Source organism: Eretmochelys imbricata, chromosome 7 (genome assembly GCF_965152235.1).
Source record: "Eretmochelys imbricata isolate rEreImb1 chromosome 7, rEreImb1.hap1, whole genome shotgun sequence".
In the NCBI taxonomy this organism is placed as follows: domain Eukaryota; kingdom Metazoa; phylum Chordata; order Testudines; family Cheloniidae; genus Eretmochelys; species Eretmochelys imbricata.
In genome coordinates this window covers 113,998,293-114,014,302 of record NC_135578.1, presented here as the reverse complement: position 1 = coordinate 114,014,302, position 16,010 = coordinate 113,998,293, and the positions used below count along the sequence as shown (strand labels likewise).

The 16,010-nt window shown below is 46.0% G+C and overlaps 1 protein-coding gene across 5 annotated transcripts in view; it reads left to right on the top strand.

The window, feature by feature from the left end:
• The first annotated feature begins 6,727 nt into the window (after positions 1-6,727).
• The window catches only part of CASP7 (caspase 7), a 33,872-nt gene continuing 24,589 nt past the window's right edge, over positions 6,728-16,010 (top strand). Inside the window, exons 1-3 of one of the 5 annotated variants that reach the window (XM_077823121.1) lie at positions 6,732-6,880; positions 10,405-10,478; positions 10,819-10,925. In XM_077823121.1, the coding sequence (XP_077679247.1) occupies positions 10,476-10,478; positions 10,819-10,925 (110 nt within the window). In that variant the 5' untranslated portion in view covers positions 6,732-6,880; positions 10,405-10,475. Of the gene's footprint in view, positions 6,881-9,345; positions 9,365-10,404; positions 10,479-10,818; positions 10,926-16,010 lie in introns of those variants that run through there. The other 4 variants (XM_077823117.1, XM_077823118.1, XM_077823119.1 and 1 more) reach the window with 4 other exon arrangements.

Sequence of the window (16,010 nt, the reverse complement as noted above, 5' to 3'; positions counted from 1 at the left end):
AGCACTCTGTTTTGGGGAAGTTATCTGTGTAGCATGCCTGACACAATTTTGGATACAACAGGAAAGTAACTGAAAACATACAAAAATTATTAGGATTCCAAACAGGAGAGTTAGGGCTACCTGAAACAACCAGTTTTCTATGCCAGAGAAATTGAAAAGGTTACTTAGCCACTTCCATAAAGAACTTGGCTCTTCGTGGGGAAGATATGTGATTTGCTCTAAGTGGCTAGCACGATCTATTACCTCATTGGTGTTGACTGGTATATACACACAGCAGTCTTTTCCAATGAGAGCACAAGTCCCTCCTTTTGCCGCCAGCACTATGTCCAATGCCTGACGATTTTGGAGGGCCATCTGTTGGATTGCCCCTGTTTCTTTGGCCAGGGCTCTTAAACTTTCTCCGGTTTCATTTGCCATTATTTCAACTACTGCTTGTAACCTTAGGAGCCCTTTTGCATGGTGTATTACTCCCCCTAATGGTATTAAGGAACCGCCAATGGTCTCTTCCCAGGTTAAAGGGCTTATGTTATTTACATACCATTGGGCATCCATTAAGTCTCTTCTTTTTCGCCTGAAATTGCGGAGGCATTCTCGAGGGAAGGTTCCTAGCACTCGGAATTGTGGGCAGAGTCGGGCGGGATAACAGATTCCTGACCAATTAGCTGGTAGTGCGGTATAAGCTCTGGTCCCACACACCCAGTGATGGCCTATTAAGGCCGGGAAGGGTTGGTTGCACCCATTTGTCATATAGGTGTTTGCAAAGGAGGAGTAGTATCCCCCAAAGGGTACAGGGTAATTCTCCTTACCAGGAGTGGTGTTATTTGCATGACATTGAAAGACTGTATTGTTTTCACTAAGGTTACTGTAGGGGGAACATGAGATTGATTTCTCTGTTTTATCCCAGGTTGAGAAAAAATTCATATCTCCATACCCGGCCCGCCACTTTTTAGTTTTGTTTGAATAATCCCATACACCATTGGCCACAATATGCTGAAGGCAATGGCTTTTCCCCAGATCCAGCCCTGTCCCATTACACACCCAACACCAATGACCTTTTCCCTCCACCACACTTATCCATTTAGATGCATTTATTCCCACCGCTTCCCAAGTGTCATTGCTGTTCCATATTTTGTTAAATGGATGAGGCCCTCCAGTGAGGTCTGGGGACTTGAGTGGGATAGCCAGGACAGGAACACCAGTGTGAGAGTGGGCTGGGATGTGGCTGCAGACCCAGCAATTAGAAATATTAAGGGTCTGAGCTATCCACACCTGCTGCTGGATAAAAGAATTGTCATCGTGGTCTCCCCAGACCGTAAGATACCAGCAGCCGAGGAACAGGCAGAGGCGCATGTTGGAGGCAAGGCTCTTCTGGTTCTGACAACCTCAACTGAGGGAACCGCAGTCACGGTTTTATGCACACCAAGCAGTAGGCGCTAGGCTCGCTACTGCTTTTTTTTGTTGTTGTTGTTCGTCGTCTGCTTCTGGCAACCCTTACAAGAGCGTAGATTGTAAGGTATTGCAGACTGTTCCTCTACGTCTTCTTCTGGAGTCAAAATTGACTCTGCGTTGTCCTGAGGTGATGATTGGTTCTCTGGGGATGGTGCCTTCTTACACTGTGAAGCTTGTATCCATGCTGCGATGCCAGATAGTTTAACAGCCGTCTGTGTAGTAAGCAGTACCTGATGAGGACACTTCCACCGGGGCTCCAAGGCGTGCTTTCGATGATGGCGCCATACATAGACCCAGTCACCTGACTCGAGGTTGTGGCAAGCGTCAGAGGTGGGTTCCGTGGGCCAGGCGGCTCGAACCTGTGAATGGAAGTGACTTACAGCTTGCATTAGTCCCTTGCAATACTGAAGGAGCGCACTGTGAGTCAAGTTCAAATCTGGAACAGGAGTAATGGTAGTCATAGCTTGCATAGGGCATCCCATAACAATTTCAAAGGGACTTAATTTATGCCTTTAGGATGGAGTGGATCTCATGTCCGTAAGGGCTAATGGTAAGGCTACTAGCCAGCTTAATCCTGTAGAGTCACAAATTTTAGCAAGCTTATTCTTAAGTACACCATTTCGTTTTTCAACTGCACCTGCACTCTGTGGGTGGTAGAGACAGTGCAACAGGTGTTTGATATGCTGTATACGGTCCAGGTGTTGAACAAGTTGTCCACTAAAATGTGTACCCCGATCACTGGACAGAGTAGCAGGAATTCCCTTGGCAGGCATAATATGATTTAACAAACATTTGGCAACAGACAGTGAGTCAGCCTTGCGACAAGGAAAGGCTTCAATCCAACCAGAGAATAAACATACCATAACCAATATAAATTCATATTGTTGACATTTAGGCATTTGTACAAAATCAAGTTGCCAGTGCAAGAACAGTGCTTGAGGCAGACCCCGGAACCCCTGGGCCACTTTTACAGGTTTACCAATATTATGGCTTTGGCAAATGGTACAGGCTGCACAGTGGCGGGCTGCAAAAGAGCTAAAATGGGGGGCCCACCATCCTGTCTTAGTTACAGCAGAGACCATCCCCTCCTTTCTGACATGCGAAACACTGTGTAGTAGGGCGGCCAGAGACGGACAGAGTGAAAAGGGGGCTACAAAGGCGCCAGTCGGCGAGTGCCAAAGAGAATCGGGATGTAGAGAGCAACCTTGGGCAATCCAGGATTTTTTCTCAGTTTCTGGGGCAGTCTTGGAGCAGGGTGAGGTCAGTGAGGGACGGCGGCGGTATAGAAATAGAAAGGGAACCTAGAAATGCATCTGGGGAAGGTTCTATGGCAGCAGCATGTTTAGCAGAGGCGTCAGCAAATGCATTACCCTTAGCAACATCAGTATCTGCCATTGAGTGGCCAGGGCACTTAACAATAGCTAGGTCAGACGGAAGTAAAACTGCATACAGGAGGGCAGCGATGTAGGGCCCATTTTTAATAGAGGTACCAGCAGAGGTAAGGAAACCCCAAGTTTGCCAGAGGGTACCAAAGTCATGTACAACCCCAAAAGCGTAGCAGGAGTCAGTGTAAATGGTGGCAGAGCGTCCCTCCGCCAAAAAGCAGGCACGGGTGAGGGCAACTAATTCAGCGACTTGTGCTGAGGTTACAGAAGGTAAAGGCGCAGCTTCCAGGGTTTCAGAGAGTGAAACTACAGCGTATCCTGCAAGGAGACGACCTTGGTCATCTCGAAAACAGGAACTATCAGTAAATAAAACAAGGTCAGAGTTAGGGAGAGGGACATCAGAAAGGTCAGAGCGCGGGACGGTGACAGCAGAGACAGTTGCAAGGCAGTCGTGGGGATCACCGTCATTAGACAAAGGAAGGAGGGTGGCAGGGTTTAACTGAGAATAACGCTTTATGGTGATATATGAAGCTGATAGTAGTAAAAGTTCATACCTGGTAAGGCGGGCAGAGGAGAGGTGGCCTGTGTTACGTTGTAGCAGGAGAGTTTCTACAGAGGGAGGGACCAGGAGGGTAAGAGGAGAGCGGAGAACAAGGGAATCAGATATTTCGACTAGGCGCGCTGCAGCAGCTACAGCACACAGGCGGGGGGGTAAGCCTTGGGCAACAGGGTCTAAAGTGGCAGAGAAATAAGCCACTGGGCAGTTCTTTTCTCCGTGCATCTGAGTGAGAACTCCAAGTGCACACCCAGATTGTTCGTGGCAGAAAAGGGTAAAAGGCTTAGAATAGTCAGGCAGCCCTAAGGCAGGGGCAGAAGCCAAACCCTGTTTGAGGGAAACAAAGGTAGAATTGGCCCTCAGGGGGCCAACAGGTTCGATGGTGTAGACTTCACTGTGGTCATGCACCCTTCCGTTCTGGCAGAGGACCACTCGGCCCAAATGCCCAGGTGCCGGCTTGCCATGGCCGTCCTAAGAACGGTGAGGAGTCACATGGCCCCAGTGAAGACGGTTGCCGTCTCGGTGGAACCTCCAAATTGTCAAAGTCAGATTCAAGACTCACAGAATTTGTCAGACCACTCTGTTTATTAGCAAAGCGCTTTGCCAATGCACCCAGATATGCGAGCCCCATACAAAAGCTCAAGCTAACTTATTTATACAGATAAGCCAAAGCCAATTTAACATAACAGACAAAAGGAAGAGAAACTGACAAATATACATACATATCTTATTTGCATACTAACGTTTACCAATCTCCTAGCTCAGTAGGAGCTCTAAGTTAATTAGTTTGAGGACCCATTGTCTCACACTCCTTAATGTTTCTCTTCCTGACAACTATATTTCAACAAACCTTTCAAGCAGCATTTCTTTAATGAATTATAATTTAAATATAATTCATTCTACTTTCACACACCCCAGAAGGAGTTCAGGGAAGAAAATTTAACTCAGAGATTCACAATTTCCTCCATGCTCCCCATTTGCTTCTGGGGGGTGTAATCTGCTACATCCCGGACAAGAGCAAATTACTTCCCCTTACCTACGGTGACCAGATAGCAACTGTGAAAAAACGGGACAGGGTGTGGGGGGTAATAGCCACCTATATAAGAAAAGTCCCAAAAAATGGGACTGTCCCTTTAAAAACGGGACATCTGGTCACCCTACCCTTGCCCCAAGTCACCTGCACTTGGTGTGCTGTGGGGAGGCAAAGCCAATACCAAGCTCATTCTCTGCCCCTCTCCCCCTCCTATTGCTTCTGCCGTTGAGATACAGGGAGGCCCTACCTGGGGTTGGGGGAAGCCTTTTATTTCAAAGAATTCCAAGCATTAACAAACCTAACAGGCTATGTAACAAACGGGACACTTGGCCTGTCAACCACAGCCAGGATAATGGCCCTAGTTACATCACAGCTAGAAAATCTAATCTAATAATATTATTAAATAACTCACTTGAGGTTCTTCCGTCCAGGAGAGGAGATGACAATGGCCATTGCAGCAATGGTGTTGATTATATTCATATTTTGTATTTTTAATTACTGTGAAAGCCATGGATGGGTTTGAAGTAAACCAAAGCCAAAGCCATGGATGGGGTTGAAGTAAACATTATAAGAATAAGAATAAATAAAAATAAAATGTTTTAACAACTTTTCAACAGTGGCCTAGAACTGGAAGAATGAAACAGGACTGAGTCCAGTCTGGTATTTCCAGTTCTTGTCGGAGTTCCTTAGAGAGATACTGCTCTCTATTTGTTGATTTCATTGTCCTTCCATTTTGGTGCAAGGCCACCAAGTTTTCACACCTGCATGTTAAAATCAGGCTTACAGATTATGCTGCGCATCTAGGATTTTTGACCTAGATATTCAATTTTTAACCATTTAAGGCTTTGATCCTGCAAAGTGAGGTGCACCTGCAGATCTATGCATGTCACAGGGGTTTGAAATTATTTTACTACTGTAATTTATTCTACACGGTACACATTTAACTTTGTAATCACCTGGAAGTGGGTCCTTTAGTGTAGAAAACCATTCCTTAGCTATGTGAATTTTATCAAGTGAAAAAGGATTTGTTTTTGAACAAAAAACATGCTTATTAGAAACAAAAATTGAGCTGTTCCAAGTAAAACCAAACCTGTTTCCTAGCAACAATGGCCTTGCTTTTAGAAGAGGGTGTTACCAAGTTTTGTGATTTTATCACAAGTCGTGTGGTATTTGGGGTCTTTCTAAAACCCTAGCTCATGAAGTCATATGAATACATGAGCTCAGCTTTAAAAAAATATATATTCCAGCCCTTAGAGGTGTGGAGAAAACCTTAAAAATGTAACCTAAATGCAGTGTTGATTTTATTGGGGGGGGGGGTCTCACAAATTTTAGAAAAACAAGGTCAGTGAGGTAGTCTCTTTTATTTAACCTTCTGTTGGTGAGAAAGATAAGCTTTTGAGTTTACACAGAGCTCTTCTTCAAATCAGGGAAACATTGTCACAAGGTGGAACAGATTGTTTAGCATAAGTAGTTGAAACACCTATCAAGGGACCATTTAATGTGAAGTGCCCTGTTAAGATCTCAGCAGTCATAGGGAGTTAGTTTAGTCAGTTACAAAATGCTTAATTTTTGTTAAAGGCCCAGCTACCCAAACCATGAGACTCTCAGCCTTCATTTAAAAAAGAAATAGGTTTCCAACTCTCAGGGTTGCAGAGAAACACCTGAACATATGAAGCAAACACAGCTGGAAGGATCAAAAGCTAGAAGAGAAATAACGGCCCCGCCCTGCCAATTTATTATTTTAAAGACACCTCATGATTTGTAAACCAATCTCAGGACTTTTAGGGCCAGATTCCTGATCGCTGAGCGTTTGGACTTGGCAGTACTGTGTTCACACCCTAATTGTTCAGAAACCAGAAGGGAATGAAAAAGAAACTCCAAAGTACTAGGGGTAGGGTTTTTTCAACCCGCCTCCCCCTAAGCCCTCCTGCTTGTTAAGCCAAGCTCAGGATTTTGGGCAGCCGCCGGACACAGGATTTTGAAGGCTGGGGGTTGGCAGGAGGGCAAAGAGATTTGAGAAAATTCCCTTTTCAGGGCTCCTATGCTGCCAAACAGCGAGAAGGTGCAAATTTCCCCACCGAATTCAGGCCCTGAGGAGTGGCTGTGGGGCGCAGGGCTCCCCACAGGGCTGATGGGGGGCAGGTTTGGGGAGCTTCGCCTCGCCCCCTCTTGCGCTAGGGGGGCCGTCAGCAGCTCGGTCCCCACCCCGTGCCCCTCAGGGGCGGGATAGGGGGCAGCCGCCTGTGAGGCAGCGGAGGGTGGGGCTCGTATCTGCCCCCTCCGAGCCGGAAGAGCCGCCGCAGCTGCCCGCCCGGGCACAGGGCGGGGACGCTGGGCGCGGCCCGGGGGTCCTGCCGCTTTCCCTTTCGCTTTGCCCGCGCGGTCAGAGACCGCGGCGCTGACGGGAGCAGGAGCAGGCCCTGGCCCTGCTGCGGACGGAGAGGGGGACGGCGCAAGGTCAGTGGGCCCTGGCGAGGCGACTGCCCCCACCTGTCCGCGTCTGATCCCCCCCCTCCCCCGGGGCGGGTCCGACCCGGCCCTCCCAGCCCTGATCCTCCCCCCGGTACCTGACCCCCCCCTCAAACCCCCTCCCACTCCTGTTCCCAGCCCTGACCCCCCCCCCGGTACCTGACCCCCCCCTCAAACCCCCTCCCACTCCTGTTCCCAGCCCTGACCCTCCCCCCGGTACCTGAACCCCCCCTCAAACCCCCTCCCACCTCTGTTACCAGCCCTGACCCTCCCCCCGGTACCTGACCCCCCCCTCAAACCTCCTCCCACCCGTGTTCCCACCCCGACCCTCCCCCAGTACCTGACCCCTCCTCAAATCCTCTCCCACCCCTGACACTCCCCCCGGTACCTGACCCCCCCCTCAAACCCACTCCTGTTCCCAGCCCTGACCCCCCCCCGGTACCTGACCCCCCCCCAAACCTCCTCCCACCCGTGTTCCCACCCCTGACCCTCCCCCAGTACCTGACCCCCCCCTCAAACCCCCTCCCACTCCTGTTCCCAGCCCTGACCCTCCCCCCGGTACCTGACCCCCCCCCTCAAACCCCCTCCCACTCCTGTTCCCAGCCCTGACCCTCCCCCCGGTACCTGACCCCCCCCCTCAAACCCCCTCCCACTCCTGTTCCCAGCCCTGACCCTCCCCCCGGTACCTGACCCCCCCCTCAAACCTCGTCCCACCCGTGTTCCCACCCCTGACCCTCTCCCAGTACCTGACCCCTCCTCAAACCCCCTCCCACCCCTGTTCCCAGCTCTGACCCTCTCCCAGTACCTGAACCCCCCCACCTCACCCGCCTCTCAAACCCTCTCCCATCCCTGTTCCCAGCCCTGACCCCCCAGTATCTGACCCCCCACCTCACCTGCCCTTCACACCCTCTCCCACCCCTGTTTCCAGCCCTGACCCTCCCCCCAGTACCTGACCCCCCCCCTTCCACCCCTCACCTCACCTTCCTTTCAAACCCCGTCCCACCCCTGTTCCCGCCCTGACTCCCCCCTCCCCCAGTACCTGACACCCCCCCTTCCACTCCTCACCTCACCGGCCCGAGCGGGGCCAAGCCGTGTGGTGCAGCCCCGACCCAGCGCCCTGGCCGGAGTGGCCCTGGGGCGCAGGGCTCCCCATAGGGGTGATGGGGGGTAGGTTTGGAGCCCCTCTATCCCCCCCTGTGCCTAATCCTCTCTAACTCTGTCCTTCCCCCCCTCCCCAATCCTTTCCCTTCCTTCTCCAGTGTCTGCCCCTACTGACTTAAGCCCATGTTCTACCTCCTGTCAGACCCCTCTAACCCCCACTCCAATTCTCTCCTCTCCCTTCCCATATCCGACCTCCACTCTAACTCCGCTCTTTCCACCCCGTGCTTCCACCCCCTCCCCCAGTGCCGGACCCTAACCCCTTCATTCCACCTCTCACTCCATGCCTGATCATCTTCGCCCCACCCTGTAACCATGGTTGCCCCGTCTTTTGTCCTGGCAAATCTGTAAGGGGGCTCTCAGTACACACTGCCGGATGTCCTGTCTTATGGGCTCAGAATCATCCTGTACTTTGTACTTCAGAGATGGCAACGCTACCTCTAACCCTCCTTCCGCCACCCCAGCTCCTGGACCCCACCTTCCAATGTCTATCCTTTTTCCCTGTCCCCAAGAATCTGACCCCGTCCTCCTCCTTCCCCACTGACCACTAGCAACTCATCCCCTCTAAGCTCCTTTTTCTTTCTGGCCCCAGAGCCTGATCCTGTCCTTCTTCCTACGCACCCCAGAGCTTAACCCTCCTCCCCCCCCCCCCTTTCTGGCCACACTTTCTAACCCCCTGCTTCCCCCTAGCATCTGACCCTCCGCTTCCAGTGCCTGAGTCTTCCTCCAATCTTCAATGTTTTATCCCTTTCTTTTCCTCTTCCTTGAGCCCCAGAGGTTCTTCCCTTTCTGCCCCCCAGCCTTAGGCCTTGTCTACACCAGAAAGGTGGACTATACTGGTGTAGTTAAAGTGAAACAACACTCCATTTCCGTCCCGTATGGATGCAGTTCTGTTGGTATAAAGGTGCTTTATTCCTGTCTATTCCTGTACAGGAAAGGGAATAAGCTATATTGCTATAAGATAACTTTATACTGATATAACTGCCTCCACACTGATGTAACTATTTTTGTTAAAAAAAAAAAAACACACCCAAGAGGCTAACAGTTCATTTAGAATCCCGCAATTCCCATAGGTAGTACAAATTATTTCATCCATTTGTGCATTATTTTGCATTTATTAATGCTCATTTTCTTTCATGCATTCATTCACCTATCTGTATTAGGTCCCTTTGAAATTCCTTCTCTTCCCTAAATAATCTTTTCCCCTTTTGCAATAATTTGCAAATTCCGCCACCTTCAAAGTTCATATCCTTTTCCAGATCACCGAGAAACATATTAAACATCATCAGACTTAGCCCTAGTGCTTTATGAACTGTGAGTATTCATATTCTGCGGGGGCTGAAAACCACTTTCCCTTTTACTTTCAACCTGCACTGGGGTTGGTACACAGTATTCAGATCAATGTCCACACAACCTATCTAATATCTGTTTGCATAGTCCTATGTTCCACTGGTATCTAATCTGACAGTCCACGTTTCTAATCTGTCACTTGATGAGTTCAATAGGACATGTATGAGTAAGGGCTACTTTAATGAATAATTGTTTGCAGGAATGGGACAAGCATCAACTGTTCTGCTCTCCACTAAATACTGTGATTTTAAAAAAAACCTTTTCACCTGGTAAATAGTATGTTTTTTCTTATACAGGGGAAATGATTGCTTTCAGTTACACTGGCGTAATTCTGAAACAACTCCACTGACTTTGTGAAGTTGCTCTGAATTTATATTGGAGTGATTGAAAGCAGAATTTGTCCCAAGTGAAATAATTTACCTAGGGGGCTGCTATGAAATCTTAGAAGAGTAATATGCTTTTTAATTTCTGAGCATAACTTTCTTTACTTTTTTAAAAACACACGAATCTTAGGAAAATATAAAACAACTAATGTGTGAAGTAGACAGAAGTAGTGAAATTCAAAATTAAGACTGATCTACATCCATGAGTCACATCACTGTACTTTCCCCCCAAACACAATTGGATATATGTATGTGAGAAAAATCGAAATCTTCCTTTAGTGTATGTTGTTGTAGTCATGCTGGTTCCAGAATATTAGAGAGCCAAGGTGAGTGGAGGTAATATGTCTTATTGCACTGACTTCTTTTGGGGAGAGAGAGAAATTTTTGAACTTGCACAAAGCTCTTCTTCAGGTCTGGGAAACTAGTTAGTTTGAAGTCTGAAGAAGAGCTCCGTGTAAGTTTGAAAGCTTGTTTCTCTCACCAACAGAAGCTGGTCCAATAAAAGATATTACCTCACCCAACTTGTCTCTAGAAAAATCAAAAGCATTCTTTTTGAGTTTTCAGGATATCTTCCAATTGGATTATAACTACTGTGGAATAACCTAAATATTTTGGTATCAGATTTTTAGAGCTGCCTTTCCAACATACTGGTTTTGGTCCACTTTGACTGGATTACAAAGCATCTTGAAAGCATGGTATGAGGACCTTTCACTAAAAATGTATTTTTATTTTTGATCTTAGCTGCAGTTTATGGACAGATTTTTAGAGTCACTTTTTAATAATTACAATAAAAAATGTAGCAGCGGTGGTTGAATATGTGTAGTATTGGATTGATGCTGGATCCAAAAACTATGGTTACTCCTAGCCTATGAAACATCCCGCAACATAGCAGATTGATGATTAACCCCAAATACATTTGGGGTTATGACTGGGGGATTTATTAGGCTTTTTAGTTACAGAAGTGTTTAAAAAAAATGATAGCACTCCTCAAAGGACACTTATATTCAAGTTCTCTGTTTTATTCTGTGTGCATAGATGGAAGAAAATCAATCTAGTCCTGTGCCCGCAGAGAAGGATGGAGATCGAGGTGATATGGCGGATGCAAGGCCAGACAGAAGTTTGAGACTCTCCTTGTTTGAAAAGTAAGTTTAGTTTTATTATATTTTTACATTTCAGTCTATATGCAATGGAATGAATCGCAGACCATCTATGCCCCAAAAGTGAACAGATACTGCTAGAAAAATGTTAAATATGCCATCTTAAATCAGGATTTAGAAAATTACATTCCGTCAGCGCTGCTTATGAATTTATACACCCCATGTCCATTGAAAGTATTTCTCTATCCAGACAGTGCATGATTGTATGGGAAGGAGAAACAGACCATGATGCATGATGCTTATTCTTCACTTTTACTGTACTCCCATGATTTCAAAGACGAAAATCTTGGAAATTCCTAGTTGGCTTAATTTTAGATTTTATTAATAATAATTATTTATGGTTCTTTTTCAAACATGGTTGCTTAGTGTTGTTTTTAAATTCATATTTAGTCATCTAAATAAGTGGCCTGTCTTTCTGTCTTGAACAGAGAGTCTGATCAAAGGGTTAAAGCACAAGCCTATGAGTCAGATGATCTGAGTTTTCTTCTTGCCACAGACACAGTGTGAGCTTAGGCAAGTCCCTTAATTTCTCTGCCTCCATTTCCTTATTTCTAAAATGAGCATTTTGTGAGGCTCAATCAGCATAAAGCACTTTGAGGTTCTCTGATGGAAGACACAATAGGCTAAGTATTATAATCCATTTCCTAAATATTTTGAGTACAGCATTATTATTATTATAACCACAACCTCACATTTTCTGCAGATATAAAATGGAGGATGTAACATTTCACTTCCAGAATCAACAAAACTTTTTTTTTTAAAAGGCTTATTCATTTAAAATGAATTAAACTTGTTTTAACAGTATACTAGCTTGTCTGTTCTAAGGGGAAATAGTCTATTTCTATCCTTATGCTAAATTGCTTACAGTTTACCTCTTGTTAATGAAGACCATTCATTGTGTGTTCGAGCAATCTGACTGGCTACTGTACCAGGCATCTATTCTTTGGGAATACCTTGAATCTACAAATTGAAGCTATATCACTCTTAAAATACTTCTGGACGTTTGTTGTACCTTAAAGCCAGGGTCTCAAAGTTAAAGGCCACATGCAGTAAGTCAGAGCAGGGCGTAGAATCCAAGCGTCTTGTCTGCCAAGACCATGCTCTACAAGCTAACATTACAACCCAGTAACACCTCAGTTTGAGACATTTCCTGGTGGTTAATTTTGGTTGTATTTAATGGTTCTTGGCTTTGTTCTTGCCATCAACTTTTCCTACCAGGTGGTCAGTACTTTCAAGGAAATATGTGTTATGCACTCAGTTTATTATTGCTAAAGTACATACGTGGGCACAAAAGGAAACGGTTAACTTGGTGCTGTTAACAAGGCACCTCTTTGTTCTAATGTAGAAGGGAACAGAATTGTGACACTATAGAAAGTGAATTGTGAACCATGCAGAAGGGGAAAACTTTGCAGCTCCTGTTAGCCCCTCTGTGGCTGCAGCTTGGGGATTCGGTTCCATGCAGCCCTAGAGCAGAGAAAGGAAGTATTTGAAAATCTACACCAGTCTGGTGTATTTCTCTCAGTGCAGTAAAACTTACAACGCAGATCACAGCATAAATTGTTGCAGTCTCACCAGAAATCATTTCCATTCTGTGGCTTTTCCACAGCAAATCTGTGATGCTATCAATCCAGTCGCGGGCCTCTGCCTTAGGCACATGGCTAAGTGGCCCAGTGTCAGCTATCGAATTGCAACATGGCAATTTTCCTCTTCTTTTCTTCCAGTTGGGGGAATTTAATTCTGTATGTTTCATCTCTTTGAAAAGCTTTCTAGATTTATTACCATTTTAGGAAACAATGTGGTTCAAGGAAATAAGCTGATTTGTTAAAAATCACCTGCTTTTTTGCAAAAAGAAAAGGAGTACTTGTGGCACCTTAGAGACTAACCAATTTATCTGAGCATAAGCTTTCGTGAGCTACAGCTCACTTCATCGGATGCATACTGTGGAAAATACAGAAGATGTTCTTATACATACAAACCATGAAAAAATGGGTGTTTACCACCACAAAAGGTTTTCTCTCCCCCCACCCCACTCTCCTGCTGGTAATAGCTTATCTAAAGTGATCACTCTCCTTACAATGATAATACTCTCCAGCACAAATCCAGGGTTTAACAAGAACGTCTGAGGAATGGGGGTGGGGGGTGTGTAGGAAAAAACAAGGGGAAATAGGTTACCTTGCCACTCCCAGTCTCTATTCAAGCCTAAGTTAATTGTATCCAATTTGCAAATGAATTCCAATTCAACAGTCTCTTGCTGGAGTCTGGATTTGAAGATTTTCTGTTGTAATATCACAACTTTCATGTCTGTAATCACATGAGCAGAGAGATTGAAGTGTTCTCTGACTGGTTTATGAATGTTATAATTCTTGACATCTGATTTGTGTCCATTTATTCTTTTACGTAGAGACTGTCTAGTTTGACCAATGTACATGGCAGAGGGGCATTGGTGGCACATGATGGCATATATCACATTGGTAGATGAGCAGGTGAACGAGCCTCTGATAGTGTGGCTGATGTTATTAGGCCCTGTGATGGTGTCCCCTGAATAGATATGTGGGCACAGTTGGCAACGGGCTTTGTTGCAAGGATAGGTTAGTGGTTCTGTTGTGTGGTATGTGGTTGCTGGTGAGTATTCACTTCAGGTTGGGGGGCTGTCTGTAGGCAAGGACTGGCCTCTCTCCCAAGATTTGTGAGAGTGTTGGGTCATCCATCAGGATAGGTTGTAGATCCTTAATAATGCGTTGGAGGGGTTTTAGTTGGGGGCTGAAGGTGACGGCTAGTGGCGTTCTGTTATTTTCTTTGTTAGGCCTGTCCTGTAGTAGGTGACTTCTGGGAACTCTTCTGGCTCTATCAATCTGTTTCTTTGCTTCCGCAGGTGGGTATTGTAGTTGTAAGAATGCTTGATAGAGATCTTGTAGATGTTTGTCTCTGTCTGAGGGGTTGGAGCAAATGCGGTTGTATCGCAGAGCTTGGCTGTAGACAATGGATCGCGTGGTGTGGTCAGGGTGAAAGCTGGAGGCATGTAGGTAGGAATAGCGGTCAGTAGTTTTCCGGTATAGGGTGGTGGTTATGTGACCATCAAAACCTGCTTTTTTGTTTTGTTTCATTACCACTAGATGGCAGGCTAATATCGTTTTTGTTTGTTAAAAAAAAAATCACCAGAGAGTGATCACTTAGAGAATCACAGTTGTATGAGCAATTGATATGGTTTTTATTTTGCTGAGCAGAAATCACAAGGTACTGCATGGCAAGCTTGATGACAATAAAAGTGTGAAAAGTTAATAGTTAAAAGAAAATTTGGCTGATGATTTGAAAAATATATGTGCATTCTCCATGTGATCTTTGGAAACAAAAATACGCTTTTTTCTCATCTCCTTTGTGTGATTCTGTAATACTTTTATGTGCCTTTATCTCTTTGTAAAAAATTCTCATTTCTTCACAGGATGCTTTAATATCTTACCTTTCATGCACTTAAGCATCACTTGGAATTTCAAAGATGTCATCCCAAATAGTAACAAGGCATTTTAAAATTCATGTTGTGTTCTGCCTCCCTCCACATAATTGCTCTGTCCATTGTGTGTCATATGAAAATATGTGTGTGGTGGGCATTGGAGAAGCACAGGAGCCATCATTTCTTTTAAGCATCCAGAGGCCAGAATTCAACACAAAGGGTAAAATTCTGGTCCCATTGAAGTCAGCGAGAGTTTAACCATTAACTTCAGTGGGGCTAGGATTTCATCCACAATGTATTTTTAAAACCAACTGAATGCCTCTATAGTATGGCAGAGTAGAGCTTGCTTTGTTAGCATCCATGGTTGTATTTTTAGTGCACTTGGCTAAAGTGAAGCATCCATGGGCAGTGGCTGTAAGAATTTGGATACCAGTACAACTATTATTGAATTGTATAGAACTGTTTGTCCTTGGGTTACTTTACCTTTTGCCCACTGCTCTTCTCTATTTCTTTTACATTTCGTATTCCCCTTCTCAGGGCATGTCTACACTATAAACTTAAGTTGACTGTGTGGAGAGAGGAGAGCCTGGAGGGGGGTGGGGGTCAGCTGGGTTCCCAGTGGGGAGATCCGTGCCCAGTGTCTGGTTGGCTGCCACGTTCCCAGAAGGGAGCTGAGAAGCCCAGTGCAGCTGTCCCATTCCTGGCAGGGAGCGGGAAGCCGAGAGCTATGGGTCAGCCAGGCTTCCGGTGGGGACATCCGCACCCAGAGTCTGGTCAGCTGCCATGCTCCCAATGCGGAGCTGAAAGCCTGGGTGGCAGCCCGAATTGGAGCCAGGAGCCTGGATGGCAGCCTGGCTACAAGCCGGGATCCCGGGAGCCAGCCGAGCAGAGAGCCGAAGCGGCAGCCTGAGCTAGGAGCCTGAGTGGCAGCCTGGCTTGGAGTGGAGACCGGGCAGCAGGCCAGCTATTTTTTTGTCAATTTCATGGCTCCAGGGGAAGCCTCTAGGGGTGGTGAAAGTTATTAGGTCAGTATAGCAGGGCACTTACATCTGCAGGAGCAAGGCTGTAGTATGTACGCTGACCTAATTAGGTCGACATAAAGCATCTTACACTTCAGTGTTGACCAGACCTCAGTTGGAAATAATTTTCTAGTATATAAATAAGTATCTATTTAAGAACTCTTAAGTTACTGTAACAGCATGCAGGCTCAGACCCCCTCAAGTGCACCCCTTAGGTGACAGGCCTGGCTTCATGCAATTAACTCTATATGGAGTTAATATGCTTCCACCATCTTAGACAGGATCTCCAGGCTGCAGCCTCCTGTTTCTCAATCATGTTAACAACACAGACACAATTCAATTTTGGCACCTGTAAGCTTTTCCCTTTGGGAGCCTGTGACACTATACATTTGCTCTGTTGTATAAATAGCATCTTCGGAACAAATCATTATTTATTCATTCCTCAAAGGTGCAAAGGGTAAAAACAATAAAAGACCCTTAACTTACACCGTACGTTTTTCTTGAGATGGAATTAGCTGAGCTGATTGGGTCTCTGTAATATTGCTACAGTATTTCTATAAAGTAGTTAATTTTGCCTTCAGTAAGAATCAAAGCAAAAACCTA